The sequence below is a fragment of the Rhinopithecus roxellana genome, chromosome 19 (genome assembly GCF_007565055.1).
Source record: "Rhinopithecus roxellana isolate Shanxi Qingling chromosome 19, ASM756505v1, whole genome shotgun sequence".
In the NCBI taxonomy this organism is placed as follows: Eukaryota; Metazoa; Chordata; class Mammalia; order Primates; family Cercopithecidae; genus Rhinopithecus; species Rhinopithecus roxellana.
The window spans coordinates 68,173,309-68,197,194 of record NC_044567.1 but is presented as its reverse complement, the minus strand read 5'-3'; the positions used below and the strand labels follow the sequence as shown (position 1 = coordinate 68,197,194).

General features: G+C 42.2%; 1 protein-coding gene and 1 pseudogene across 6 annotated transcripts in view; one reads left to right on the top strand and one right to left on the bottom strand.

The window, feature by feature from the left end:
- Window positions 1–23,886, bottom strand: part of ULK2 (unc-51 like autophagy activating kinase 2) — a 103,301-nt gene that overhangs the window by 60,044 nt on the left and 19,371 nt on the right. For 4 of the 6 annotated variants that reach the window (XM_030923443.1, XM_030923442.1, XM_030923445.1 and 1 more), the window contains exons 5-11: window positions 23,575–23,611; window positions 17,065–17,238; window positions 15,647–15,720; window positions 13,207–13,308; window positions 11,601–11,659; window positions 8,927–9,009; window positions 6,011–6,103 (exon numbers count right to left, since the gene is read on the bottom strand). In XM_030923443.1, the coding sequence (XP_030779303.1) occupies window positions 6,011–6,103; window positions 8,927–9,009; window positions 11,601–11,659; window positions 13,207–13,308; window positions 15,647–15,720; window positions 17,065–17,238; window positions 23,575–23,611 (622 nt within the window). The remainder of the gene's footprint in view (window positions 1–6,010; window positions 6,104–8,926; window positions 9,010–11,600; window positions 11,660–13,206; window positions 13,309–15,646; window positions 15,721–17,064; window positions 17,239–23,574; window positions 23,612–23,886) is intronic. The other 2 variants (XM_030923447.1, XM_030923446.1) reach the window with 1 other exon arrangement.
- LOC104680713 lies at window positions 10,248–10,637 on the top strand (annotated as a pseudogene).

The window sequence follows — 23,886 nt, the reverse complement described above, 5'->3', positions numbered from 1 at the left end:
CATTGCAGCATCAAACTCCTGGGCTGAAGCAATCCCTCTTACCTCAGGCTCCCAAGAAGCTGGAACTAAAGGTGCACACCACTACACCCAGCTAATTTTTAAAATTTTTTGTAGAGACAGGTTCTCACTATGTTGCCCTGGCTAATCTCAAACTCCTGGCCTCACGCAGTCCTCCTTCCTCAGCCTCTCAAAGCACTAAGGTTACAGATATGAGCCACCATGCCTGGCCTATAAATTTCAAAAGACTGTAATCATGGTGATTGATTATCTTTTCCAATCACAATGGAATAAAAGTAGGTATCGAGGGCTGGGCACAGTGGTTCATTCCTGTCCTTTTGAGATTCTGTTCAAAAAAAAAAAGAACCTAGAAATCAATAATAGAGGAAATAACGGGAAAACCCACAATATGTAGAAATTAAACAAAACACTCTTGTTTTAGTCTGTTTTCACACACTATAAAGAACTACTTGAGGCCGGGAGCAATGGCTCATGCCTGTAATCCCAGCACTTTGGGAGGCCCGGGCAGGCTGATCGCTTGAGAACAGAAGTTCAAGACCAGCTGCACAACATGGTGAAACTCGGTCTCTACTAAAAATACAAAAATTAGCCAGGCGTGGCAGCACGCAGCTGTAATTCCAGCTATTCAGGAGCCTGAGGCAGAAGAATCGCTTGAACCCAGGAAGTGGAGGTTGCAGTGAGCCAAGATTGCTCCACTGCACTCCAGCCTGGGTGACAGAGCTCTGTCCCTAAAAAAAACAAAACAAAACAACTACCTGAGACTGGCCAGTTTATGAAGAAAAGAGGTTTAATTTAGTTCTCCATGGCAGGGGAGGTTTCAAAAACTTACAATCATGGCAGAAGGCGAAGGGGAAGCAAGCATGTCTTACGATTGCAGAGCAGGAAGGAGATGTACCACACTTTCAAACCATTAGATCTTGTGAGAACTCACTATCGCGAGAACAGCATGGAGGAAATCCGCGCCCTTGATTCACTCACCTCCCACCACGCCCCTCCCCAGACACATGGGGATTACAACTCAAGATGAGATCTGGGTGGGACACAGAGCCAAATAATACTAACTCTGAAGCAACCATTGAGTCAAAGAAGTCATCAAGGGAAATGAGAAAATATCTTGAGACAAATGAAAATGAAAACACAACATACTAAACTTACGGGATGTAGCAAAAGCAGTAGTAAGAGGGAAAAATATACCTGTAAACACCTCCTTTAAAAAAGAAGAAATGGAGCCACATGCAGTGCCCCACACCTACACTCCCAGCACTTTGGGAGGCCAAGGCGGACAGATAACTTGAGGTCGGGAGTTCAAGACCAGCCTGGCCAACATGGTGAAAGCCCGTCTCTACTAAAAATACAAAAAAATTAGCCAGGTGTGGTGGCGGGCACCTGTAATCTCAGCTGCTCCGGAGGCTGAGGCAGAAGAATTGCTTTAGCCCAGGCGGCGGGGGTTGTAGTGAGCCCAGATTGTGCTGCTGCACTCCAGCCTGGGTGACAGAGCAAGACTCTATCTCAAAAAAAAGAAGAAATAGGCCAGGCATGCTGGCTCACACTTGTAATCCCAGTATTTTAGGAGGCTGAGACGGGTGGATCACCTGAGATCAGGAGCTTGAGACCAGCCTAGCTAACATGATGAAACCCTGTCTCCACTAAAAGTACAAAATATTAGCCAGGCATGGTGACGTGAGCCTGCAGTCCCAGCTACTCTGGACGCTGAGGCAGGAGTATCGCTTGAACCCAGAAGCTGGATGGAGGTCGCAGTGAGCTGAGATGGCGCCACTGCACTCCAGCCTGGGTGACAGAGCAAAACTCCGTCTCAAAAAAAAAGAAACATCTAATCAATAAGCTAACTGCATGCTTATGGAACTAGAAAAACAGCAAACTAAGTCCAAAACTAGTAGAAGGAAAGAAATAATAAAGATTGGAGTCAAGATAAATAAAACATTTTCTTTTTTTTTCCTCTTTTTAGAGAGGGTCTCACTCTGTCATCAAGGCTGGGGACGCTGGCATGATCACAGCTCACTGTAGCCTTGACCTCCAAGGCTTAAGCAATCCTCCCAGCTCAGCCTCCTGAGTAGCTGGGACTACAGGCCCACACCACAACACCAGCTAATTTTTTTATTTTTAGTAGTAGGGTTTCACCATGTTGTCCAGGCTGGTCTCAAACGCCTGAGTTCAAGTGATCTGCCCACCTCAGCCTCCCAAACTGCTGGGATTACACATGTGAGCCACCATATCCAGCTGTGCTTGAACTTTTAATGCATTCCCCAAGTCACACAGAGATCAATGGACAAAGGATGGTAACTTACTGTCTCGAAGCACCACTTTTGACCAATCACTGGCTGACCACTAAAAACTGTAGACACAGGGGTGATCCCTAGGAAACTGGGCTTTACAATTTTTTTAACTGAAAAAAATACAAAAACAACTTTGGAGATAAATCAATGTTAAAAAACTGCAAGGAAAACAATATTCCACGGACTTGGTCCAGGCAAATTACTAAACAAATAGAACAATCCGACGAGGCATCATGCCTCATGCCTGTGATCCTAGCACTTTGGGAGGCCGAGGCAGGCAGATCACTTAAGGTCAGGAGTTCATGACTAACCTGGCCAACATGGTGAAACCCATCTCTACTAAAAATACAAAAATTCGCCAGGCGTAGTGGTGTGCACCTGTAATCCCAGCTACTTGGGAGGCTGAGGCAGGAGAATCGTTTGAACTCAGGAGGTGGAGGTTGCAGTGAGCTGAGTTGTGTCCTTGCACTCTGGCCTGGGCAACACAGTAAGACTTTGGCTCAAAAAAAAAAAAAAAAAAAAAAAAAAGAACAACCCCCAATTGGGAGAGGGGGAGGCTGCAAATCTAAAGTTGCTATTTGTATTGTACAAAATGTTTGATTTTCAGCAAAAAACTGCAAGGCATGCAAAGCAACAAAGAAGTATGACCCATACACAGGGGTATGAAGCAATCAACAGAAACTGTCGTGAGAGGGCCAAATGCTGGACTTAGCAAAGACTTTAAAGCAGTTATTTTATTTATTTATTTTTTTGAGACGGAGTCTCGCTCTGTCGCCTGGGCTGGAGTGCAGTGGCCGGATCTCAGCTCACTGCAAGCTCCGCCTCCCAGGTTTACGCCATTCTCCTGCCTCAGTCTCCTGAGTAGCTGGGACTACAGGCGCCCGCCACCTCGCCCGGCTAGATTTTTGTATTTTTTAGTAGAGAGGGGGTTTCACTGTGTTACCCAGGATGGTCTCGATCTCCTGACCTCATGATCCGCCCGTCTCGGCCTCCCAAAGTGCTGGGATTACAGGCTTGCGCCACCGCACCTGGCCTGAAGCAATTATTATAAATACATTTCTAAAAATAGAGAAAGCCAGCCGGGTATAGTGGTTCATGCTTGTAATCCCAGCACTTTAGGAGGCCGAGGTGGGTGGATCATGTGAATCCAGGAGTTCGAGACCAGCCTGGCCCACATGGTGAAACCCCGACTCTACTAAAAATACAAAAAATTAGCTGGGCATGGTGGAGGGTGCCTGTAGTCCCACCTATGCAGGAGACTCAGGCAGGAGACAGTGACTCATCAAATAAAGAATATCAAGAAAAAGACGGAAATTATAAAAAAGAACCAAACGGAAATTCTGGAGTTAAAAAGTACAATAACTGAATAAAATAATCAGCAAACCTGAGAACAGATCAATAGATATTTCCAATCTGAAAAACTCTAAGGAAAAAACAATATGGAAAAATGAACAGACTCAGATGTGGGATATTATCAAGCACAGACCATTAAGTGCACGTAATGGGAGTCTCAGAGAAGAGAAAGAGAAAGGGACAGATGAATATTTTAAGAAATGATGGGCCGGGCGCGGTGGCTCAAGCCTGTAATCCCAGCACTTTGGGAGGCCGAGGTGGGCGGATCACGAGGTCAGGAGATCGAGACCATCCTGGCTAACACGGTGAAACCCCGTCTCGACTAAAAAAATACAAAAAACTAGCCGGGCGAGGTGGCGAGCGCCTGTAGTCCCAGCTACTCGGGAGGCTGAGGCAGGAGAATGGCGTAAACCCGGGAGGCGGAGTTTGCAGTGAGCTGAGATCTGGCCACTGCACTCCAGCCTGGGTGACAGAGCGAGACTCCTTCTCAAAAAAAAAAAAAAGAAAAAAAGAAAAAAAGAAATGATGGTTGACAACTCCCCCAAATTCGGTGAAAAACATTTATTTATATATCAAAAAAGATCAATAAACTCCAAGCAGGATAAACACAGAGATACACATCCAGACAGATCACAGTTAAAATTGTTGAAAATCTAAGAGAAAAATCTCAAAAGCACTAAGAGAAAAATGACTCATCATCCACTAGGGAGACTAGTAAGATTAACAGGTGACTTCTCATCAGAAACAATGGAGGCCAGAAAGCAGTAAGATGACATAGTCAAAGTACTGGCTGGAGAAAATCCTAACAACCAAGAATTCAGTATCTACCAAAAAAACACTTTTCCAAAGTGAAGGCAAATAAAGGGAAATAATGACATTCCCAGATAAATGAAGATTCTGAGAATCTGTATAAAGAGCATTGGTAATTATGCAGATAATTATAGAAGAGTACATTATATATTTTTCTCTTAACCAATTTAAAGGACAACTGTATAAAATAATTATAAAATTGTACGACTGGGTTTTGCTTGTAACATACAAAAATTAATATATATGACAACACAAAAGAGGAAAGGAATAGAATTATATGAGCTAAAAAAAAATGACACCAAACAAAAAAGAGATACAAAAAAATACAAAAAGAAAAAAAAAAGACACCAAACAGTAACTTGAGTCCATAAGAATAAATGAAGAGTGCCAGAAATGATAAATGTATAGGCTAAAATAGTACTCTAAGGCGGGGCATGATGGCTCACACCTGTAATCCCAGCACTCTGGGAGGCTGAGGCAGGATGTTTGCTTGAACCCAGGAGTTGGCAACCAGCCTGGGCAATATGGCAAAAACCTCTCTACAAAAAATTTAAAAATTAGCTGGGCGGGTGCAGCACACCAACATGGCACGAGTATACATATGTAACAAACCTGCACATTATGCACATGTACCCTAGAACTTAAAGTATAATAAAAAAAAAAAAAAAAATTAGCTGGGCATGGTGCTGTGCACTTGTAGTCCCAGCTACATAGAAGTTTCAGGCAGGAGGATCACTTGAGCCCAAGAGGTCAAGGCTGCAGCGAGGCATGTTTGTACCACTCTACTTAGGCCTGGATGCAGAGTAAGACTCTGTCTCAGAAAAAAAAAAGAGAAACACACAAAAAGATACTATACATGTTTTTCACCTTTCTTCTCCTCACTTCTTTAAAAGAGGTAAGACTGTATAAAGCAATAGTTGTAACACTGCACTGCTGAGATTACAACATAGACATAATATGTGAGACAATAATAGCACAAAGGGAAGAGCAAATGAAGCCATATTAACGGAACAAAGCTTCTATATTTTAATGGAATTCAACTAGTTTTCTGTTTTGCTTTTGTTTTTGTTTTTTTTGGAGACAGAGTCTCACTCTGTCAACCAGGCTGGAGGAGTGCAGTGGCGAGATCTTGGCTCACTCCAAGTTCCGCCTCCCGGGTTCATGCCATTCTCCCGCCTCAGCCTCCCGAGTAGCTGGGACTACAGGCACCTGCCACCATGCCCAGCTAATTTTTTTGGTACTTTTAGTAAAGATGGGGTTTCACCGTGTTAGCCAGGATGGTCTTGATCTCCTAACCTCATATCCGCCCACCTCAGCCTCCCAAAGTGGTGGGATTACAAATGTGAGCCACCATGCCCTGCCTCAACTAGTATTTACATAAAGTAGATTGTGATAAATTAAGATGCATACTGTAATCCCTAGATCAATCATTTAAAAAAATAACAAATAGCACAAAAAAGCCAGAAGACTCAATGAAAGAATTTAAACGGTACACTAGAAAATAATCTATTTTGACTAGGCACAGTGGCTCATACCTGTAATCCCAGCACTTTGGGAGGCTGAGGCAAGAAGATTGCTTGGAGCCAGGAGTTCGAGAATAGCGCTGACAATATTGTGAGACCCTATCCCTACAAAAGGGTAAAAAAATTAGCCGACTGGACTGGGCCCGGTGGCTCACGCCTGCAATCTCAGCACTTTGGGAGGCCAAGGCAGGTGGATCCCCTGAGGCCGGGAGTTCGAGACACACCTAAACAACATGGCAAAACCCCATCTCTACTAAAAAAAAAAAATACAAAAATTAGGCCAGGCATAGTGGTTCACGCCTGTAATCTTAGCACTTTGGGAGGCTGAGGCAGGCCGGATCATGAGGTCAGGAGTTCGAGACCAGCCTGGCCAACATGGTGAAACCCCATCTCTACTAAAAATACAAAAATTAGCTGGGTATAGGGGCGTGCTCCTGTAATCCCAGTTACTCAGGAGGCTGAGGAAGGAGAATCGCTTGAACCCAGGAGACAGAGGTTGCAGTGAGCAGAGATCGCGTCTCTGCACTCCAGCCTGGGTGACAGAGCGAGACTCCGTCTCAAAAGAACAAACAAGCAAACAAAATTAGCAGGGCATGGTGGCAGGCACTTGTAATCCCAGCTACTTGGGAGGCTAAGGCAGGAGAATCGCTTGAACCTGGGAGGCAGAAGTTGCAGTGAGTCAAGATCGTGCCACTGTACTCCAGCCTGGGCAACAAGAGCAAAACTTCGTCTCAAAAACCAAACAAAACAGGCCGGGCATGGTGGCTCACGCCTGCAATCCCAGCACTTTGGGAGGCTGAGGTGGGCAGATCACAAGGTCAGGAGTTCAACACCAGCCTGGCCAAGATGGTGAAAAACCCTGTCACTACTAAAAATATAAAAAATTAGCCGGGCGTGGTGGCGGGTGCCTGTAATCCCAGCTACTCGGGACGCTGAGGCGGAGAACTGCCTGAACCCAGGAGGCGGAAGTTGCAGCGAGCCAACATCGTGCCACTGCACTCCAGCCTGGATGACAGAGCGACACTCCGTTTCAAAAACAAAACAAAGCCGGGCGCCGTGGCTGACGCCTGTAATCCCAGCACTTTAGGAGGCTGAGACAGGTGGATCACGAGGTCAAGAGATCCAGACCATCCTGGCTAACACGCTGAAACCCTGTCTCTACTAAAAATACAAAACAATTAGCCAGGCATAGTGGCGGGCACCTGTAGTCCCAGCTACTCAGGAGGCTGAGGCAGGAGAATGGCATGAACCCGGGAGGCAGAGCTTGCAGTGAGCTGAAATCGCGCCACTGCACTCCAGCCTAGGCGACTGAGTGAGACACCGTCTCAAAACAAATAAATTAATTAAATTAACAAAACAAAAAATTAGCCGACTGTGGTGATGCAGGCTTGTGGTCCCAGCTATTAAGGAAGCGGAGGTGGGAGAATCACTTGGGCCGAGGAGTTCAAGGTTACAGTGAGCTACGATCACACCACTGCATTCCCAGTCCAGCCTGGGTAATACAGTGAGGCCTTTTCTCAAATAAAGGGGAAAAAAAAGAGAAAATAATCTATTTAATAAATATTGCTGGGCATGTTGGCTCACATCTGTAATCTCAGCATTTTGGCAGGCCAAAGTGGGTAGATCGCTTGAGCCCAGGAGTTTGAGACCAGCCTGGACAACATAACGAAACCCTGTCTCTACAAAAAAATACAAAAATTAGCCAGGGGTGGTGTTGTACACCTGTAGTCCCAGGTACTGGGGAGGCTGAGGTTGGAGGATCACCTGAGCCTGCGGAAGTCGAGGCTGCAGTGAGCCATGATCATACCACTGCACTCCAGCCTGGGTGACAGATTAAAATCCTGTCTCAAAAAAAATTTTTTTTAAAAATATCAACCACAGGCTGACAACTCCCCAATCTGCCCCCAGTCTAGACTTTTCTGAAATTCAAGTGCACTTCTGACATCCACCCTTAGACATCCAATGGTTATCTTAAATGTAACATATCCAACAGAAACTCATCTTGTCCCCATTGCCTGTTCTATCCACACAGTCTTTCCCATCACTGTAACTGACAACATCCTTTCAGCTGATCAGGCCAAAAACTTTGGAGTCATCCTTGAGTCTTCTCTCTCACACCCTCAGATTCAATCCTTCAGTGAATGCCGTAGCCTCTACCTCCAGAAAGACTTCTTACCACCTCCACTGCTATTATCCTAGTCGAAGCTACACTCATCTCTCACCTGGGTAACGACAAGAGTCTCCTGATTAGTCTCCCAGCTTCTGCTCTTCCCCTTATATGCACACAGTCTATTCTCAAGCAGCAGCCAGCTTGATCCTTTCTAAAAACATTCGTCAGATCACTTTTCCTCCACTCAGAACTCTCTAATGGCTCCCATCACACTTTGTGGAAAAACCCAAGTCTTCAACTGGCTTTCTAGTTGTTCCTCAAGCTTACAGGCATGTTCCCAGCCCTAAGCATTTGTATTGGCTGTTCACTCTGCTTGAAAAGCTCTTCCCACAGATATCCCATGGCTCACTCTCATTTCAAGTCAAGTCTTTGTTCAAATGTCACTTTCTCAATAAGGTCTTCACTGACTATCTTATTTAAAATTTCAATCCCCACCCCCACCCCACCCCCACTTCTTTATTCCCACAATACTTAGCAACTTCTAATATAATATCTAACTATGGTTTTTAATTTGTTTCTTGTCTCTCTCTACCACTAGAATATATGCTACATGAGGACAGTGATTTTATTACTCTATCTCCCGTACCTAGAACATAGTAATAAACACTCAATAAATATTTACAAAACTGGTGAAGAAAATAAACAAAAAGAAAAGCGAAACTGACTTCAATTTTCTTCTGAAATCTCTATTTTTTAAATCTTTCAGCACATAAAACAATGAAGTCAGAAAGCATGCAAAAGTTGAAACTATTTCTTACCAAAGTCCATTCTATCTTTTTGGTTTCTCTGAAGCAAACCCAAAAGGAGATTAGCCAAATAAGGTGATGTTTCTCTGGGAATACTGGGGGAAAGGAAAAACACAACCACCTAAGTGATAAGTTTATATATATAAACAACATTAATTTTTGCCTTCCATATAGTAAACTAAAACATATATGTGGTTTCACAAATACCAATACATTTATACGAAGAAGACCATGTAAGAGTCATCTAAAGAAGGAAAAAAAAGTGCTACTAAACTGCCTTTGAGAAATAGCATCAAATTGAGAAGATTCCTGTACTGTGCTTGTTGTTATCTGAGTATCTGCAGGAGTAAGGCACCTCACAAGCCCAATGTGGAGTTTTACCATGACTTCAATCTTGCACTAATAGTTGCTATAATGTTCTCTATTACAAAATAGCCACCTCCATTTCCATCTGGAAAAGGGCAGCACTTAAACACAAGTGAGAACTAATACAACTTCCTAACATCCAATATGAAAACAACAAGCAATAGGAAAATGAGTGAAGTAATAGAAGTACACAATTCAAAGAATAAGAATTACAAAAATATATTAAACAGGCTGGGCACGGTGTCTTATGCCTGTAATCCTAGCACTTTGGGAGGTCAAGGCGGGTGGATCACTTGAGGTCAGGAGTTCAAGACCAGCCTGAACAACATGGTGAAATCCTGTCTCCACTAAAAATACAAAAATCAGCCGGGCGTGGTAGCCTGCCTGTAGTCCCAGCTACCTGGGAGGTTGAGGCAGGAAAATGGCTTGAAATCGGGAGGTGGACGCTGCAGGGAGCCAAGATCATGCCATTGTACTCCACCCTGGCAATAGAACAAGACTCTATCTCAAAAAAAAAAAAAAAAAAAAAGAAAAAGATATTAAACAAATACAAAGGAGCCAAACTCACTAATGAAGAGAACAATCCAAATTAAATTAATAGCTAACTGGTCCTCACGCATTTGTGCAGCATCAAATCCGCTAACATTCTGTGTTGGTAAAAATGAGGGAAAAGGGGCAGTCTTCTATCTTGCTGTATTCACTGGGATAGCCTATTTGGAAAGTGTATCTTTTGGTCTGACAATTCCATTTCTAGGAATCCAAACTAACAAAATGCACACAAAGGTGTACACACACACACACACACACACACACACACATATACATACACACTTCACTAGAGCCTGTTTGTAGTGACCAAAAAATGAAAACAGGGATCTGATTAAATAAAATAATGTACATCTATGGAACTCTCTGTGGCATTTAAAAGCATACAGTGGCAGGTGCAGTTGTGCCCTGGGTCACCAAGATGTCGTTTCCAAAGTATACTCCATCGCGCCTGGCCACTCTGCCCCCAGCCCTCGACCCAGCCAAATACGACATATCTCCAGAAACCCAATGGGTGCAAGTTGAGCTGTTGGCCATAAGAGTCCGGCTGAAACGAGAGTACCTGCTTCAGTACAACCACCCCAACTGCAGAGGGCTCATCGAAGATCCTGCCTTGATTCGTTGGACCTATGCGAGATCAGCAAATACCTACCCTAATTTCAGACCCACTCCTAAAAACTAACTCTTGGGAGCTCTGTGTGGACTTGGACCCCTCTTCTTCTGCTATTATGTTTTCAAAACTGAAAGGGACAGGAAAGAAAAGCTCATCCGGAGAGGAAAATTGGGTCAGACATTTAATCTCTCATGTTAAGTCTGTCGATGACTATATGTACTCCTGCCTAAATAGTCTATTAATCATTAAAAAACAAACAAAAAAAAAGCATACAGTTGGCCAGGTATGGTGGCTCACACCTATAATCCCAGCACTTTAGGAGGCCAAGGTGGGAGGATCACTTGAGGTCAGGAGTTCAAGACCAGCCTGGCCAACATGGCGAAACCCCGTCTCTACTAATAAAAAAAAATACAAAATTAGCCAGGTGTGGTGGCGGGCACCTACAGTCCCAGCTACTAGGGAGGCTGAGGCAGGAGAATTGCTTGAACTAGGGAGGCGGAGGTTGCAGTGAGCCTAGATCGTGCCACTGCACTCCAGTCTGGGCGTCAGAGCAAGACTCTAGTCTCAAAATAAAAAAGCATACAGTGGCCTTCCACATCCTGTTGAGGAACATCATCTGTGATGTACTACAAAGTAAAAAACAAAAGGACACTGTAAACAACTCACAAAATATGACGTAATTTGTCTTAAACTATGTGTGTGTATAAATACATACATAAACAAGCACTCATCTCAAGATACAAGCTCAAGAGAAAACAAAAGGAAAACAAGCACTCAAACATGTATAAAGAACTCCCACAAAAACTATGTGGAAAGAGACACAGCAAACTCTTGTTACCCCTAAAGAAGAGAGCAAAGCTGTGGGGAATTCACTTTCTACTTTCTGCGTATCTATTCTGTCCATATTACCCTCCCCACAAGGAACACATGTAACTTCCGAATCTTTTTCTTTCAAATTTACATTTTAAAAAAGAAAGAAAAGAGTACAGTACTACACAGACACCTATGATGTGCCAGCAATTTTCCAATTTGCTATAACAAATGCTTTCACATTATCAACTGAAAAAGAATTCAAAAATGAGAATACATAAAACACAAACAGTTCAAATAAACAACACTGTGTTCACAAATAGTAAAACCCAGTGTAATCTAAACACATACCTAGGCATTAAGCTCCTGTTTTTTTCATAAAACATCCTTAAGTCTTGAGGACTATTGGCCTATTAAAAAAAAAAAGGTTTAATTTCCTAAACAATGGGGGCAAAACTTCCAAATCATATGATTGACGCTCATATTCTTTTTTTTAACGGATTGAGGGAGTGGGAGTTTCAAGGAAGGGATTCAGAGGAAAGGAGGGAAAGTATGAGGGAGGAGGAAAGGAAAGAGAGATGACGCTCATATTCTTGCTACAGAACATAGATTCTCAACTTGAAAGCCATGGATTGCTGAAGGAGCCATAACTGGTCATTAGGAAGTCATAAAACCTATGACATTGTGTGAAAATTCTGTACATCTGAGTATAATGTACCTTTTCTGAGGTACCTTTTCTGAGGTCAGACTCTCAGAGAAGCCTGAAACTTAGAATAGATTAAGGGTCACTATTCTGAAGGTTACATGACCTGCCCAATAAGTACGTTATTGTGGGGTAAAATTCAGGTGTACTTTACCTTCGGACCCTAAAGGAATTCAAAGAAAAGAACTATGTATACTGCTACTATGCAGTCTCTCCACAGCAACAAGTAGCTGGTAACAACAACTGCTTAAATGTAGAAGCCTCCTCCACAATGCAAACTAGACTAAGAAATTAAAAGTGTTTAACCTGGCTGTGTCACTAATTTTCTTAATACTATCTTGGGCAAATATTTTCATTTTGTTCCAGTTTTCAAATTCAAAGATCTTCTTTATAACATAAGAAATTGGCCGGGCGCGGTGGCTCAAGCCTGTAATCCCAGCACTTTGGGAGGCCGAGACGGGCGGATCATGAGGTCAGGAGATCGAGACCATCCTGGCTAATACGATGAAACCCCGTCTCTACTAAAAAATACAAAAAACTAGCCGGGCGACGAGGCGGGCGCCTGTAGTCCCAGCTACTCGGGAGGCTGAGACAGGAGAATGGCGTGAACCCGGGAGGCGGAGCTTGCAGTGAGCTGAGAGCCGGCCACTGCACTCCAGCCTGGGTGGCAGAGCAAGACTCCGTCTCAAAAAAAAAAAAAAAAAAAAAAAAAAACATAAGAAATTATAACATGACAATATGAACTCAAGTGAAATCTTCGTGATTATACTCTACAGGGTCACTTTTTGACAGGATGTTGGGGGAGAGGAGAAGACAGACCCATAATAATTTCCATAAAGCGTACATAATTACCTCCCTCTCACCTAGCAGTGTCAGGAATAGAGAGCTAGAGATGGTTTCCAGAGATCTCCCCAGACAGCCCCAGCCCTCGTGTGGATTCCAGGATCTCAAAACCAGGCTAACCAGGAAGCTGTGGTGTCACCATTCACACCCATTTCCCACCAGGCTGTTAGCCCTGATCCCAACATACAACAGACTGCATGCCCAGTTCAACTACAAAGGGCAAGCAGATAAAAGGGGAAAACCAAAAGATGTTCTGACTCACTAAAGCAGTTTTTGCCTATAAAAGAATCAAAGTAAGTCACAGAGGAGCCAAAAACACTGCTTTCAAAGTATTCTTCATTTTACAAATCAAACGCAACTATAAAATGACAAGATCCCAAAACTGAGGACGTAAGAAAAAAGTCAGCCTACCTGAAAAGGTGGTTTTCCAACTAGGCATTGGTATATCACTGTTCCTATGCTCCACAAGTCAGCCTTAGCATCATAATGTTGAGACATAATAACCTCAGGAGCCTGGGGACAGAGAAATTTAAGGGGCATGCAGTATTTACATAATTAACATGCACATATTAATTAACTGCTAAAGGTGACACTCCTAACAAACTACCAGAATAAAACAACACCCTGTGATAGTTCCCTAACAAATAATAAGGCAATGAACTTACAACATATTATCATATATTTACTAGTAAATCTCAAAATCAATGCTGCATGAAAAGGGGCAAGTTATAGAAACAAATGTTCAACTGATTATAATGGACACATAAAGTACAATGAGAGGACCAAAATAATAACAAAGAAAAATACACACCATAGGCCATGGTGTATAAAATACATACACCATAGGACAGAGGTCCCCTCAGGTGTGTGAAAGGAGCAGAGGAGGAAATGGAATCAGGGAGAAGTACAAAAGGAACCTGGGCTGTCTCCAACATACATACATAAATAAATAAATATATATATATATATATATATATTTTTTTTTTTTTTTTTTTTTTTTTTGAGAACAAGTCTCACTGTGTCACCCAGGCTGGAGTATAGCGGCACGATCTCGGCTCACTGCAACCTCCACCTCCTGGGTTCAAGCAGTTTTCCTGCCTTATCCTCCCGAGTAGCTGGGATTACATGCGCCTGTCACCACACCCAGCTAATTCTTTGTATTTTTAGTAGAGACGGGGTTTCACCATGTTGTCCAGGCTGGTCTCGAACTCCTGACCTTATGATTCTCCTGCCTTGGCCTCCCAAAGTGTTGGGATTACAGGCATGAGCCACCATGCCCAGCCTATTTTATTTCTTTCAAAAACAAGATCAAGACAAACATGGCAAAATGCTAACCTTGTGAAATATGGATGGTGGGTACATAGGTGTTTGCTATATTATTCCCTATGTTTTTTGTAATCTGAACACTTTTACAGTAATAAAAACTATGACGCAAAACCCCACACAATAATAAAAATTGTCCTAAAAGCAAAACCATTTATATGCTGCTTTGTTACAGGTATTTTCCCACCTCTCACCAAATTTTGCTTTTTAAATACACCATTAATCAGGACAAATATTAAACAGAAATGGAAAATATACTTAAAGATAGTTTGATTTCCCACATGTAACATTTCTTTTTAACTTTAATTCTTTTTGGAAATGGGGTCTTGCTGTGTTCACAGGCTGGCCATGAACTCCTGGGCTTCAGAAGTCCTCCTGCCTCAGTCTCCCAAGTGGCTGGGACCAAAGGCATGCATCACTACATCCAGCTCAGAGATAACATTTTTATTTATTTTCCTTAGCAAATTTCTTATTAAGTCAATTTCCTTTAATAATCAGCCAAAGCGCCGGGCGCGGTAGCTCAAGCCTGTAATCCCAGCACTTTGGGAGGCCGAGACGGGCGGATCACGAGGTCAGGAGATCGAGACCATCCTGGCTAACACGGTGAAACCCCGTCTCTACTAAAAAATACAAAAAAAAAAACTAGCCGGGCGAGGTGGCGGGCGCCTGTAGTCCCAGCTGCTCGGAGGCTGAGGCAGGAGAATGGCGTAAACCCGGGAGGCGGAGCTTGCAGTGAGCTGAGAACCGGCCACTACACTTCAGCCTGGGCGACAGAGCGAGACTCTGTCTCAAAAAAAAATAATAATAATAATAATCAGCCAAAGCACTCTAACCTCAAGGCTAAACTCATTTTATACTCAGGAAGTACAAAGTAATTTTAAAATTTATATTTTTTACAAATTTAAAATATATAAAATTTATTATATATAAGCAGTAAAATTATCATCCACAGTAAATCTGATAAAATTTTTTTTGAAATTTGATTAATAGTTCAAAGTTGATTTTAGTTTAGAGAAATTCTGAATTTAATATAAACCCATTTTAAACTTAGAACTGAAATAGGTACATTTCACATAATTCTGAAGCTCTAGAATTAAGGTATTTCCAGACTTAACACTGCACATTAGTTTAGAAATTTCATAACCTAACCCTATAATACATGATGATATCTATATGAGAGGATAAAGGGGAAAGCTGAGATATTTCAGCTTTGAGTGTGAGGCTAATAGAAAAAACATCTACAATATAGGGATCCTGTCAAGAGAGTTAACATGCAAAAGATGAGCACATCCTACGGCTGAAGAAGTGCTCCCATAAGGTGTTTTCTAAGCATTCCTACTTTTATAGTTCACTATGCTAAGGCAAAAGATTTCTGCATTACAGCATTATCAGTAATATAATTAACATTAGTAATAACAACTTGGATTATATGTAAGATCACATCTTATTTGGAAGCAAGCATTATATTTAAATTCCAATGCTTATGGAGCCACGCTTTAAACACACAAGGATGCAAACACTCACTCACCATGTACATCGGGGATCCACACAGTGTTGCAGCCATCATGTTACTATGTAGGTAACGAGCAAAACCAAAATCCGCTATTTCACAAAATAGAAAGTAGAAAAGCAAATTATATCTTCGCTCATACCTAACATACATCATATGATTCTTCAAGACACAAGAAGGCACAAAGGACTGTGAAAAATAAACAGCTTACTGAATATCACTGTCCACCAAAGAAAAAAGTAGCTACCTCAATTTCAACAAGCTAAAAATAGTAGTAATCGTCAACTGTACAAGTCACTCCTCTGCCAGATTTGTAACCAAGGTGCATGAAACTTTGCAAGTGAAAAATGCTAATAATAATAAGTAGCTCATTAATACAGTTTTCATTAAATATCAATATCAGATGTAGAATGTGAACAATTATGTTTTTATTGTTTCAAATAATTTTGAGGTACTGCTAAAAAAAACCTGCGAAGGGCTAAACTAGATGGTCTCTGAGATTCCTATGTCAAAAGCCTAGGAACTGTAAAGAATCAGGGTTATGGCTGGGCGTGGCGGCTCACACCCATAATCCCAGCACTTTGGGAGGCCAAGGTGGGCGGATCACCTGAGGTCAGGGGTTTGAGACCAGCCTGGCCAACATGGTGAAACCCCATCTCCACTAAAAAAATATATACAGAAAAAAATTAGCTGGATGTGGTGGAACACGCCAGCTACTTCCGCATCCCAGCTACTTGGGAGGCTGAGGCAGGAGAATCTCTTGAACCTGGGAGGCGGAGGTTGTAGTGAGCCAAGATTATGCCTCACTCCAGCCTGGGTGACAGAATGAGACTCCATCTCAAAGAAAAAAAAAGAAACAGGGTTATTAATTTGCTGCCAGTAACTACACCACATCAATTTTCCTCTCGAGAGACACAGGTATTCATATTTAGAGCTCCTGATGAGGGCCTGTCAGCATTGCCTGAGACCTAGCAGACACTGTCAGTAATGTAAAGGATTCACCTAAGAGAACTCCACGATCTCAATAAAAATATCAAAATTGCATCAATAAAATCCATCATTTAGCCAGCTGTGGTGGCTCACACCTGTAATCCCAGCACTTTCAGAGGCTGAGGCGGGCAGATCACCTGAGGTTAGGAGTTCAAGACCAGCCTGGCCAACACGGTGAAACCCCGTCTCTACTAAAAATACAAAATTTAGCTAGGCATAGTGGTGCATGCCTGTAATCCCAGTTACTCAGGAAGCTGAGGCAGGAGAATCGCTCAAACCCAGGAGGCGTAGGTTGCAGTGAGCCGAGATCGTCCCACTACACTCCAGTCTGGGCAACAGAGCAAGACTCCATCTCAAAAAAAAAAATTCATCATTCAACAAAGCTAAAGTTGTCTAAAAATAGTTTCAAAAATGTCCTTTCCATAACACAATACATGGCCATTTACCTATTTTGATGCGAATACCACTGACACTTGATTTTCTGCGATTAGCATAGGACAGCAAGATGTTCTGTGGCTTGAGATCTCTGTGGATGATTCCTTTGCTGTGCAGGATTCGCATGGCAGCAGCAATCTGATGCAGAAACACTCTGATGGTGTCTTCACTGAGAGTTCCTTTTGCTGGTACAAAAGGAGTCACGTAAATATTTAAGCACAAAATATCAAATACCATCTGCACATTCCATCAACAGGATTGGGTTGTGAAGGACAGCATGAAGGGAATAAAGAATTTGTATTCACATTTATTCATTTTTAACTTTAATAATTGACGTTTATGAAGAGATACCAGATTTCTCAAAACTTGTAGTCAACCTGTTGTAAAGAGAACTGATGGGCACTTTCATCTTGTTTCACCTGTGTGTTTTGCTTTTCCCTTCATGTTTTTATTGCTGATGGTGCCCACATGACTCTGAACACCATAGGTACTCAATAAATACGAATGTCCTTCACAAGCCAAAAGCTAAGTTCCCCATATCAGTCAAATATCTGGAATAAGTGTCCATATTTAATTCCAATCATTATGTGAACACAAGTTACAAACAAGCAAAATCTTTGACCAGAGGGACCTGGATACTACTGCTACCTGTACCTCTGAGGCATCTGTGTTACTGTATCTACTCTGTCCTTTTATCTCCCATATCCCCCATTCCACTAGAATATCTTTCATAACTAAAGATACCTAAGAATAAATGTTTTAACCTATTTCACCACTATAAAGAGGTGATATGAACATTATTTGAAAGTAGTGAGTCATTATTCAGTAAATTTTTTTTTTTTGAGACAGAGTTTCACTCTGTCCCCTAGGCTGGAGTGCAGTGGCACAATCTCGGCTTATTGCAAGCTCCGCCTCCTGGGTTCAAGAGATTCTCCTGCTTCAGCCTCCCAAGTAGCTGGGACTACAGGCATGTTTCACCATGCCCAACTAATTTTTCTATTTTTGTAGAGACAGGGTTTTGCCATGTTGGCCAGGCTGGTCTTGAACTCCTGACCTAAGTGATCCACTCGCCTCGGCCACCCACAGTGCTGGGATTACAGTGAGAAACATCGTGACCAGCTTATTCAGTAAATTCTACAGTATTTCTGTCTATGCCTGAGCATGTTGTAGTTAACAGCTTCATTTGGAGTCTGGCTGCCTTTGTTCAGCTCCTAGGTCTTCCACTGAATGTGTTACCCTAAAAGATGATCCCTCTGTGCCCACCTTCCTCATGTATAAAAGTTGATGAGACTACATGAGGTTGACATGATTAAATAAAACCCATTTAATAATGAAAACTTCTGTTCGTTTCAGCAGCACATATAATAAAATTGGTACAGAGAAGATTAGCAAAAAAAATTTACATTAAAAAGAAGACAGGTGCGGTGGCTCACGCCTGTAATCCCAGCACTTTGGGAGGCCGAGGCAGGCGGATCACGAGGTCAGGAGATCAAGACCATCCTGGCTAACATGGTGAAACCCCGTCTCTACTAATAATACAAAAATATTAGCCGGGCTTGCTGGTGAGCGCCTGTAGTCGCAGCTTCTCTGCAGGCTGAGGCAGGAGAATGGCGTGAACCCGGGAGGCGGACCTTGCAGTGAGCCGAGATCGCGCCATTGCACTCCAGCCTGGGTGACAGAGCAAGACTCCATCTCAAAAAAAAAAAAGAAAAAAATTATGAAATCTTTAGAAAAGGGCTTTGCACATAATATTTCAATGTAGTAAGTATGCAAATAAGCTTATTACAATGAGTCTAAAAGTCACAAGTGTAATTCCTTATCTCCACTGAGGATTTAGTATCCATGTACCTATTTAAATTATCTGTGATGCATGTCTGTCCATGTAATTCTTAGAATATGTTCTATATAACCTTTCCATTTGTAAATAAGAGAGAAATAACATTAATACTTGGAACAAGTGAAATAGTATGGTTTTAAAATCATTTTAATGACCTGTCAAGTTTTACATGTCCTTAACATCTTCAAATAAAATAAAACTTTATGATTTAAAAATTATCAAATATGGCCCAGTGTGTGGCTCATGCTTGTAATCCCAGCACTTTGGGAGGCCATGGCAGAGGGATTGCTTGAGCCCAGGAGTTTGGGACCAGCCTAGACAACATGGTAAGACTCTGCCTCTACAAAAAAATTAAAAATTAAGGCTGGGTATGGTGGCTCACACCTGTAACCCCAGCACTTTGGGAGGCCAATGTGAGCGAATCTCCTGAGCTCAGGAGTCTGAGACCACCCTGGGTAACATGATGAAACCCCACCTCTACTAAAATGCAAAAAATTAGCCAGGCATGGTGGCACACGTCTACAGTCCAGCTACTTGGGAGGCTGAGGCACGAGAATCGCTTGAGCCTGGGAGGCAGAAGTTGCAGTGAGCCGAGATCATGCCACTGCACTCCAGCTTGGACTACACAGATGCCATCTCAAAAATTAATAAATACAATTAAAAATTAAAATTAAAAAAATTTTCGGGGGGCTGGGTGTGGTGGCTCACGCCTGTAATCCCAGCACTTTGGGAGGCCAAGGCAGGTGGATCATGAGGTCAGGAGTTTGGGACCAGCCTGGCCAACACGGTGAAATGCTGTCTCTACTAAAAATACAAAAATTAGCTCAGCATGGTGGTGCACACCTGTAGTCCCAGCTACTCGGGAAGCTGAGACAGGAGAATAGTCTGAACCCAGGAAGTGGAGCTTGCAATGAACCGAGATCCTGCCACTGCACTCCAGCCTGGGCAATAAAGCAAGTCTCCATCTCAAAAAAAAAAAAAAAAAAAAAATTCATCCTTTGGAGATGAACACTGTTAACAATTTGATGTGCATTTTTCCAGATCTACTTTCTTGCAGATACTAATATATTATTGCATAATAGTGGGGAGGTCAAATCAACAACCAGAACTTTATTTTTGTAATGTTTTACTTAAATTACATTGTGACAACTGAAATGGATGGTATATTTAAAATTCATTTTGGCCGGGCACGGTGGCTCACGCCTGTATTCCCAACACTTTCGGAGGCCGAGGAGGGTGGATCACCTGAGGTCAGGAGTTCAAGAACCGCCTGGCCAACATGGCGAAACCCCGTCTCTACTAAAAAAACAAAATTAGCCAGGCACAGTGGTAGGTGCCTGTAGCATACTTGGGAGGTTGAGGCAGGAGAATGGCTCGAACCTAGGTAGCAGAGGTTGCAGTGAGCCGAGATCGCACCACTGCACTCCCGCCTGGGCGATGGAGTGAGACTCTTGTCTCAAAAAGACAAAAAAAAGAAAAAAGAAAGAAAATGTAAAAGGTGTTTGTTTCAAAGAGCAAATTAAAGGACTAAATGATCCTATTGTGACACAATGGCATTCAACCTTCTAGACATTCCAGACCTTCTAAACATTCCAGACCTTCTAGACCAGTGCTCGCCAACATGAATATTAAGGTGGCCACACATCAAACTTTCCATTTTCTTGTGGCCAGATTTTAAAAGGTGAAAAGAAAGAGATATAATTAATATATTTAACTCAATATATCCAAAATATTACCATTTCAACTCGTAATAAATATTTTTAAATTAATGAGATTTAATTATTCTTTCCTTCTGATGAAGTATTCAAATTCTGTTGTGCATTTTACACTTAATAGCACATCTTGATTCTGACTAGCCACATTTCAAGAGCCCAATGTGGTCAGTGGCTACTATATTGGACAGTGCAGCTCTCAATAATTCCTCTAAGGACCAGAATTTCTTTCACGTGTCTTTAAAGTGCTTTCATACTACAAGGGATTCCCTTACAGACTGTGACAGAGAAAGACCACGGAGAAGTTATAAAACCAAAATCATACAGCAGTATGAGTAAACACTGGTGCTAGAACCATGCTTGCCTGACTGACTCCAACATTCAAGCTCTTAAGCGCTTCACTATTGAGTCTCCTAACAATACTGCTTTAGAGCATCTAACACAAGAGTTCAACGAAACTGTTGTAATAGTGCTTCTACGGGTGAATAATAGTTGTTAATGAGACTGATATTCTCTCTCTTTTTTTTTTTTAACAACATGCTCTCTAGAAAAGAAAAAACTGATATTCTTTTTTTGCTTTTTGAGATGGAGTCTTGCTCTGTCACCCAGGATGGAGTGCAGTGGCCGGATCTCAGCTCACTGCAAGCTCCGCCTCCCGGGTTCACGCCATTCTCCCGCCTCTCCCTCCCGAGTAGCTGGGACTACAGGCGTCGTCCGCCACAACGCCTGGCTAATTTTTTGTATTTTTAGTAGAGATGGGGTTTCACCATGTCAGTCAGGATGGTCTCGATCTCCTGACCTCGTGATCCGCCCGTCTGGGCCTCCCAAAGTGCTGGGATTACAGGCATGAGCCACAGGGCTCAAAAAAAAAAACTGGTATTCTAATGAGGGCTGTAAGCTGGTGTCAACTGACATTCTAATGCGGGCTGTAAGCTGGTGTCACTCAGTCTGACCCCAAGTAGAAAAGCGCTTCATCAGGAACACCAAGGACGTGAAGAAAGGCAGAGCAAGGTGCTTTCCAGCTTCAACTCCTTTCCAACAGCAGTGAATGAAAGTGTCTGTCTCACTGCGTTCTATCTATGAATAACATTTTGAAATGTGTTTACTAAATTGACAGTTTTTTTTTTTTTAAACTACCAAATTCAGGACAATGGCTGCCTCTAGGGAAAGGACAGGAATGGGACTGCAGAAGGGCTTACAGGGAGCTTCAACTGTATTTATAATTTCTTTCTTCTATTTTTGGGGGTTTTTTTTGAGACAGAGTCTTGCTCTGTAGCCCAGGCTGGAGTAAAATGGCTTGATCTCAGCTCACCGCAACCTCCGCCACCCAGGTCCAAGAGATTCTCCTGCCTCAGCCTCCCAAGCAGCTAGGACTACAGGCATGCACCACCATGCCCAGCTACGTTTTATATTTTTAGTAGAGACAGGGTTTCACCATGTTGAACAGGCTGGTCTCAAACTCCTGGCCTCAAGTGATCCGCCCACCTTGGCCTCCCAAAGTGCTGGGATTACACGTGTGAGCCACCATGCCCAGCCTGTAATTCCCTTGTAAATGGTGGTAGCGGGTGCAAGTACCAGTATTCTTTACATTTTTCTCTACACAGCTTCTGAATGTTAGCAATATTCTATATTATCCTATATATCTATGTTATATTTTGTAAATTGTCCACAGTGCTTTACCATCAACTGCAGTAATCTATTTTTTTTTTTTTTTCTGAGATGGGAGTTTCTATCTTGTTGCCCAGGCTGGAGTGCAATGTCGTGATCTCGGCTCACTGCAACTTCCACCTCCTGGGTTCAAGTGATTCTCCTGCCTCAGCCTCCCAAGTAGCTGGGATCACAGGCATGTGCCACCACCCCCAGCTAATTTTGTATTCTTAGTAGAGATGAGTTTTCTCCATGTTGGTCAGGCTGGTCTCGAACTCCCGACCTCAGGTGATCCACCCGCCTCGGCCTCCCAAAGTGCTGGGATTACAGGCGTGAGCCACCGCACTCAGACGCCATAATCTATTTATAGGTTGAATGTGTTAACCTTTTACTGTCTTTTTGCATATTGCCCTTGCATCTTTTAAGGGGTGAACAAGTAGGTACTGGCTTCACTGGCCAGGTGTGGCAGCTCACCCTATAATCCCAGCACTTTGGGAGGCCTAGGCCGGCGGATCACGAGGTCAGGAGTTTGGGACCAGCCTGATCAACACAGTGAAACCCTGTCTCTACTAAAAATACAAAAATTAGCTGGGCGTGGTGGCATGCACCTGTAATCCCAGCTACTCGGGAGGCTGAGGCAGGAGAATCACTTGAACCCAGGAGGCGGAGGTTGCAGTGAGCCGAGAATGCACCACTGCACTCCAGCCTGGGTGACAGAGCAAGACTTTATCTCTAAAAAAAAAAAGAAAGAAAGAAAAAGAAAATACTCTGGAGGCACACAATTTGATCTGAATGCTTCATATCCTACATGTATGCATTTTGGGTTCAAAATTTCAAGCATCATCTAATACTAAAATCTTACTTCTGTATCACAAAATAATTTCAATGTTACTTTTAATGCCTTATAATGTTTTTTGTTGTCTTTTTTTAATTACAAGAAATGTTCACACAAATACATTCTTGGATACATTTTTCCACTATAATTTTTTTTATTTTGAAAGAAATGAAAAGGACTACAACTCAGTGAAGCCTTTTGAAGGAGAGGAATTCTATCGGGTTTCTCCTCTCCTGGGGATAGGACCATCTCTCAAACACTGTCAGAGAGAGACACACAAAAAGGTAAATACTTATATACAAGTAAAGCTTAGGAACAAAACCACAAACAACAACTGGTCTGCAAAGTGATCACAAGTCAAACAAATACACAAATATTTATTGAATGTTTCTATACAAGAGCAGAAAATGGGTAGTGTATTTCAAAAGTACCTCTTAGAATTAAACAGGTTGCAGCACTATCTTTACTGAACACTGACACACACAGTTACCTTGCAAATAATCTGCGAGGTCTCCACCATTGCAATACTGACATAGAAAAGAGAAAGTAATGAAAATAAACACAGTGATTCAAGATTAATTCAATCCATTCTCAATTGTGATTAAAAAATCATTTGTATATAATGTCATGTAAATATAGCCTAAAAACATTATAGATTCAAAATTTTTAAAATTTTATATTCCTTGAGTAGAATCTAGATCACCAAATCAACTTTATTAACACAAATATTCAAATAATTTACCTACTGTCAATCTTAAGGTTCATATTAATCAAAAGTGACTTGAAATATGAAGATTTATGC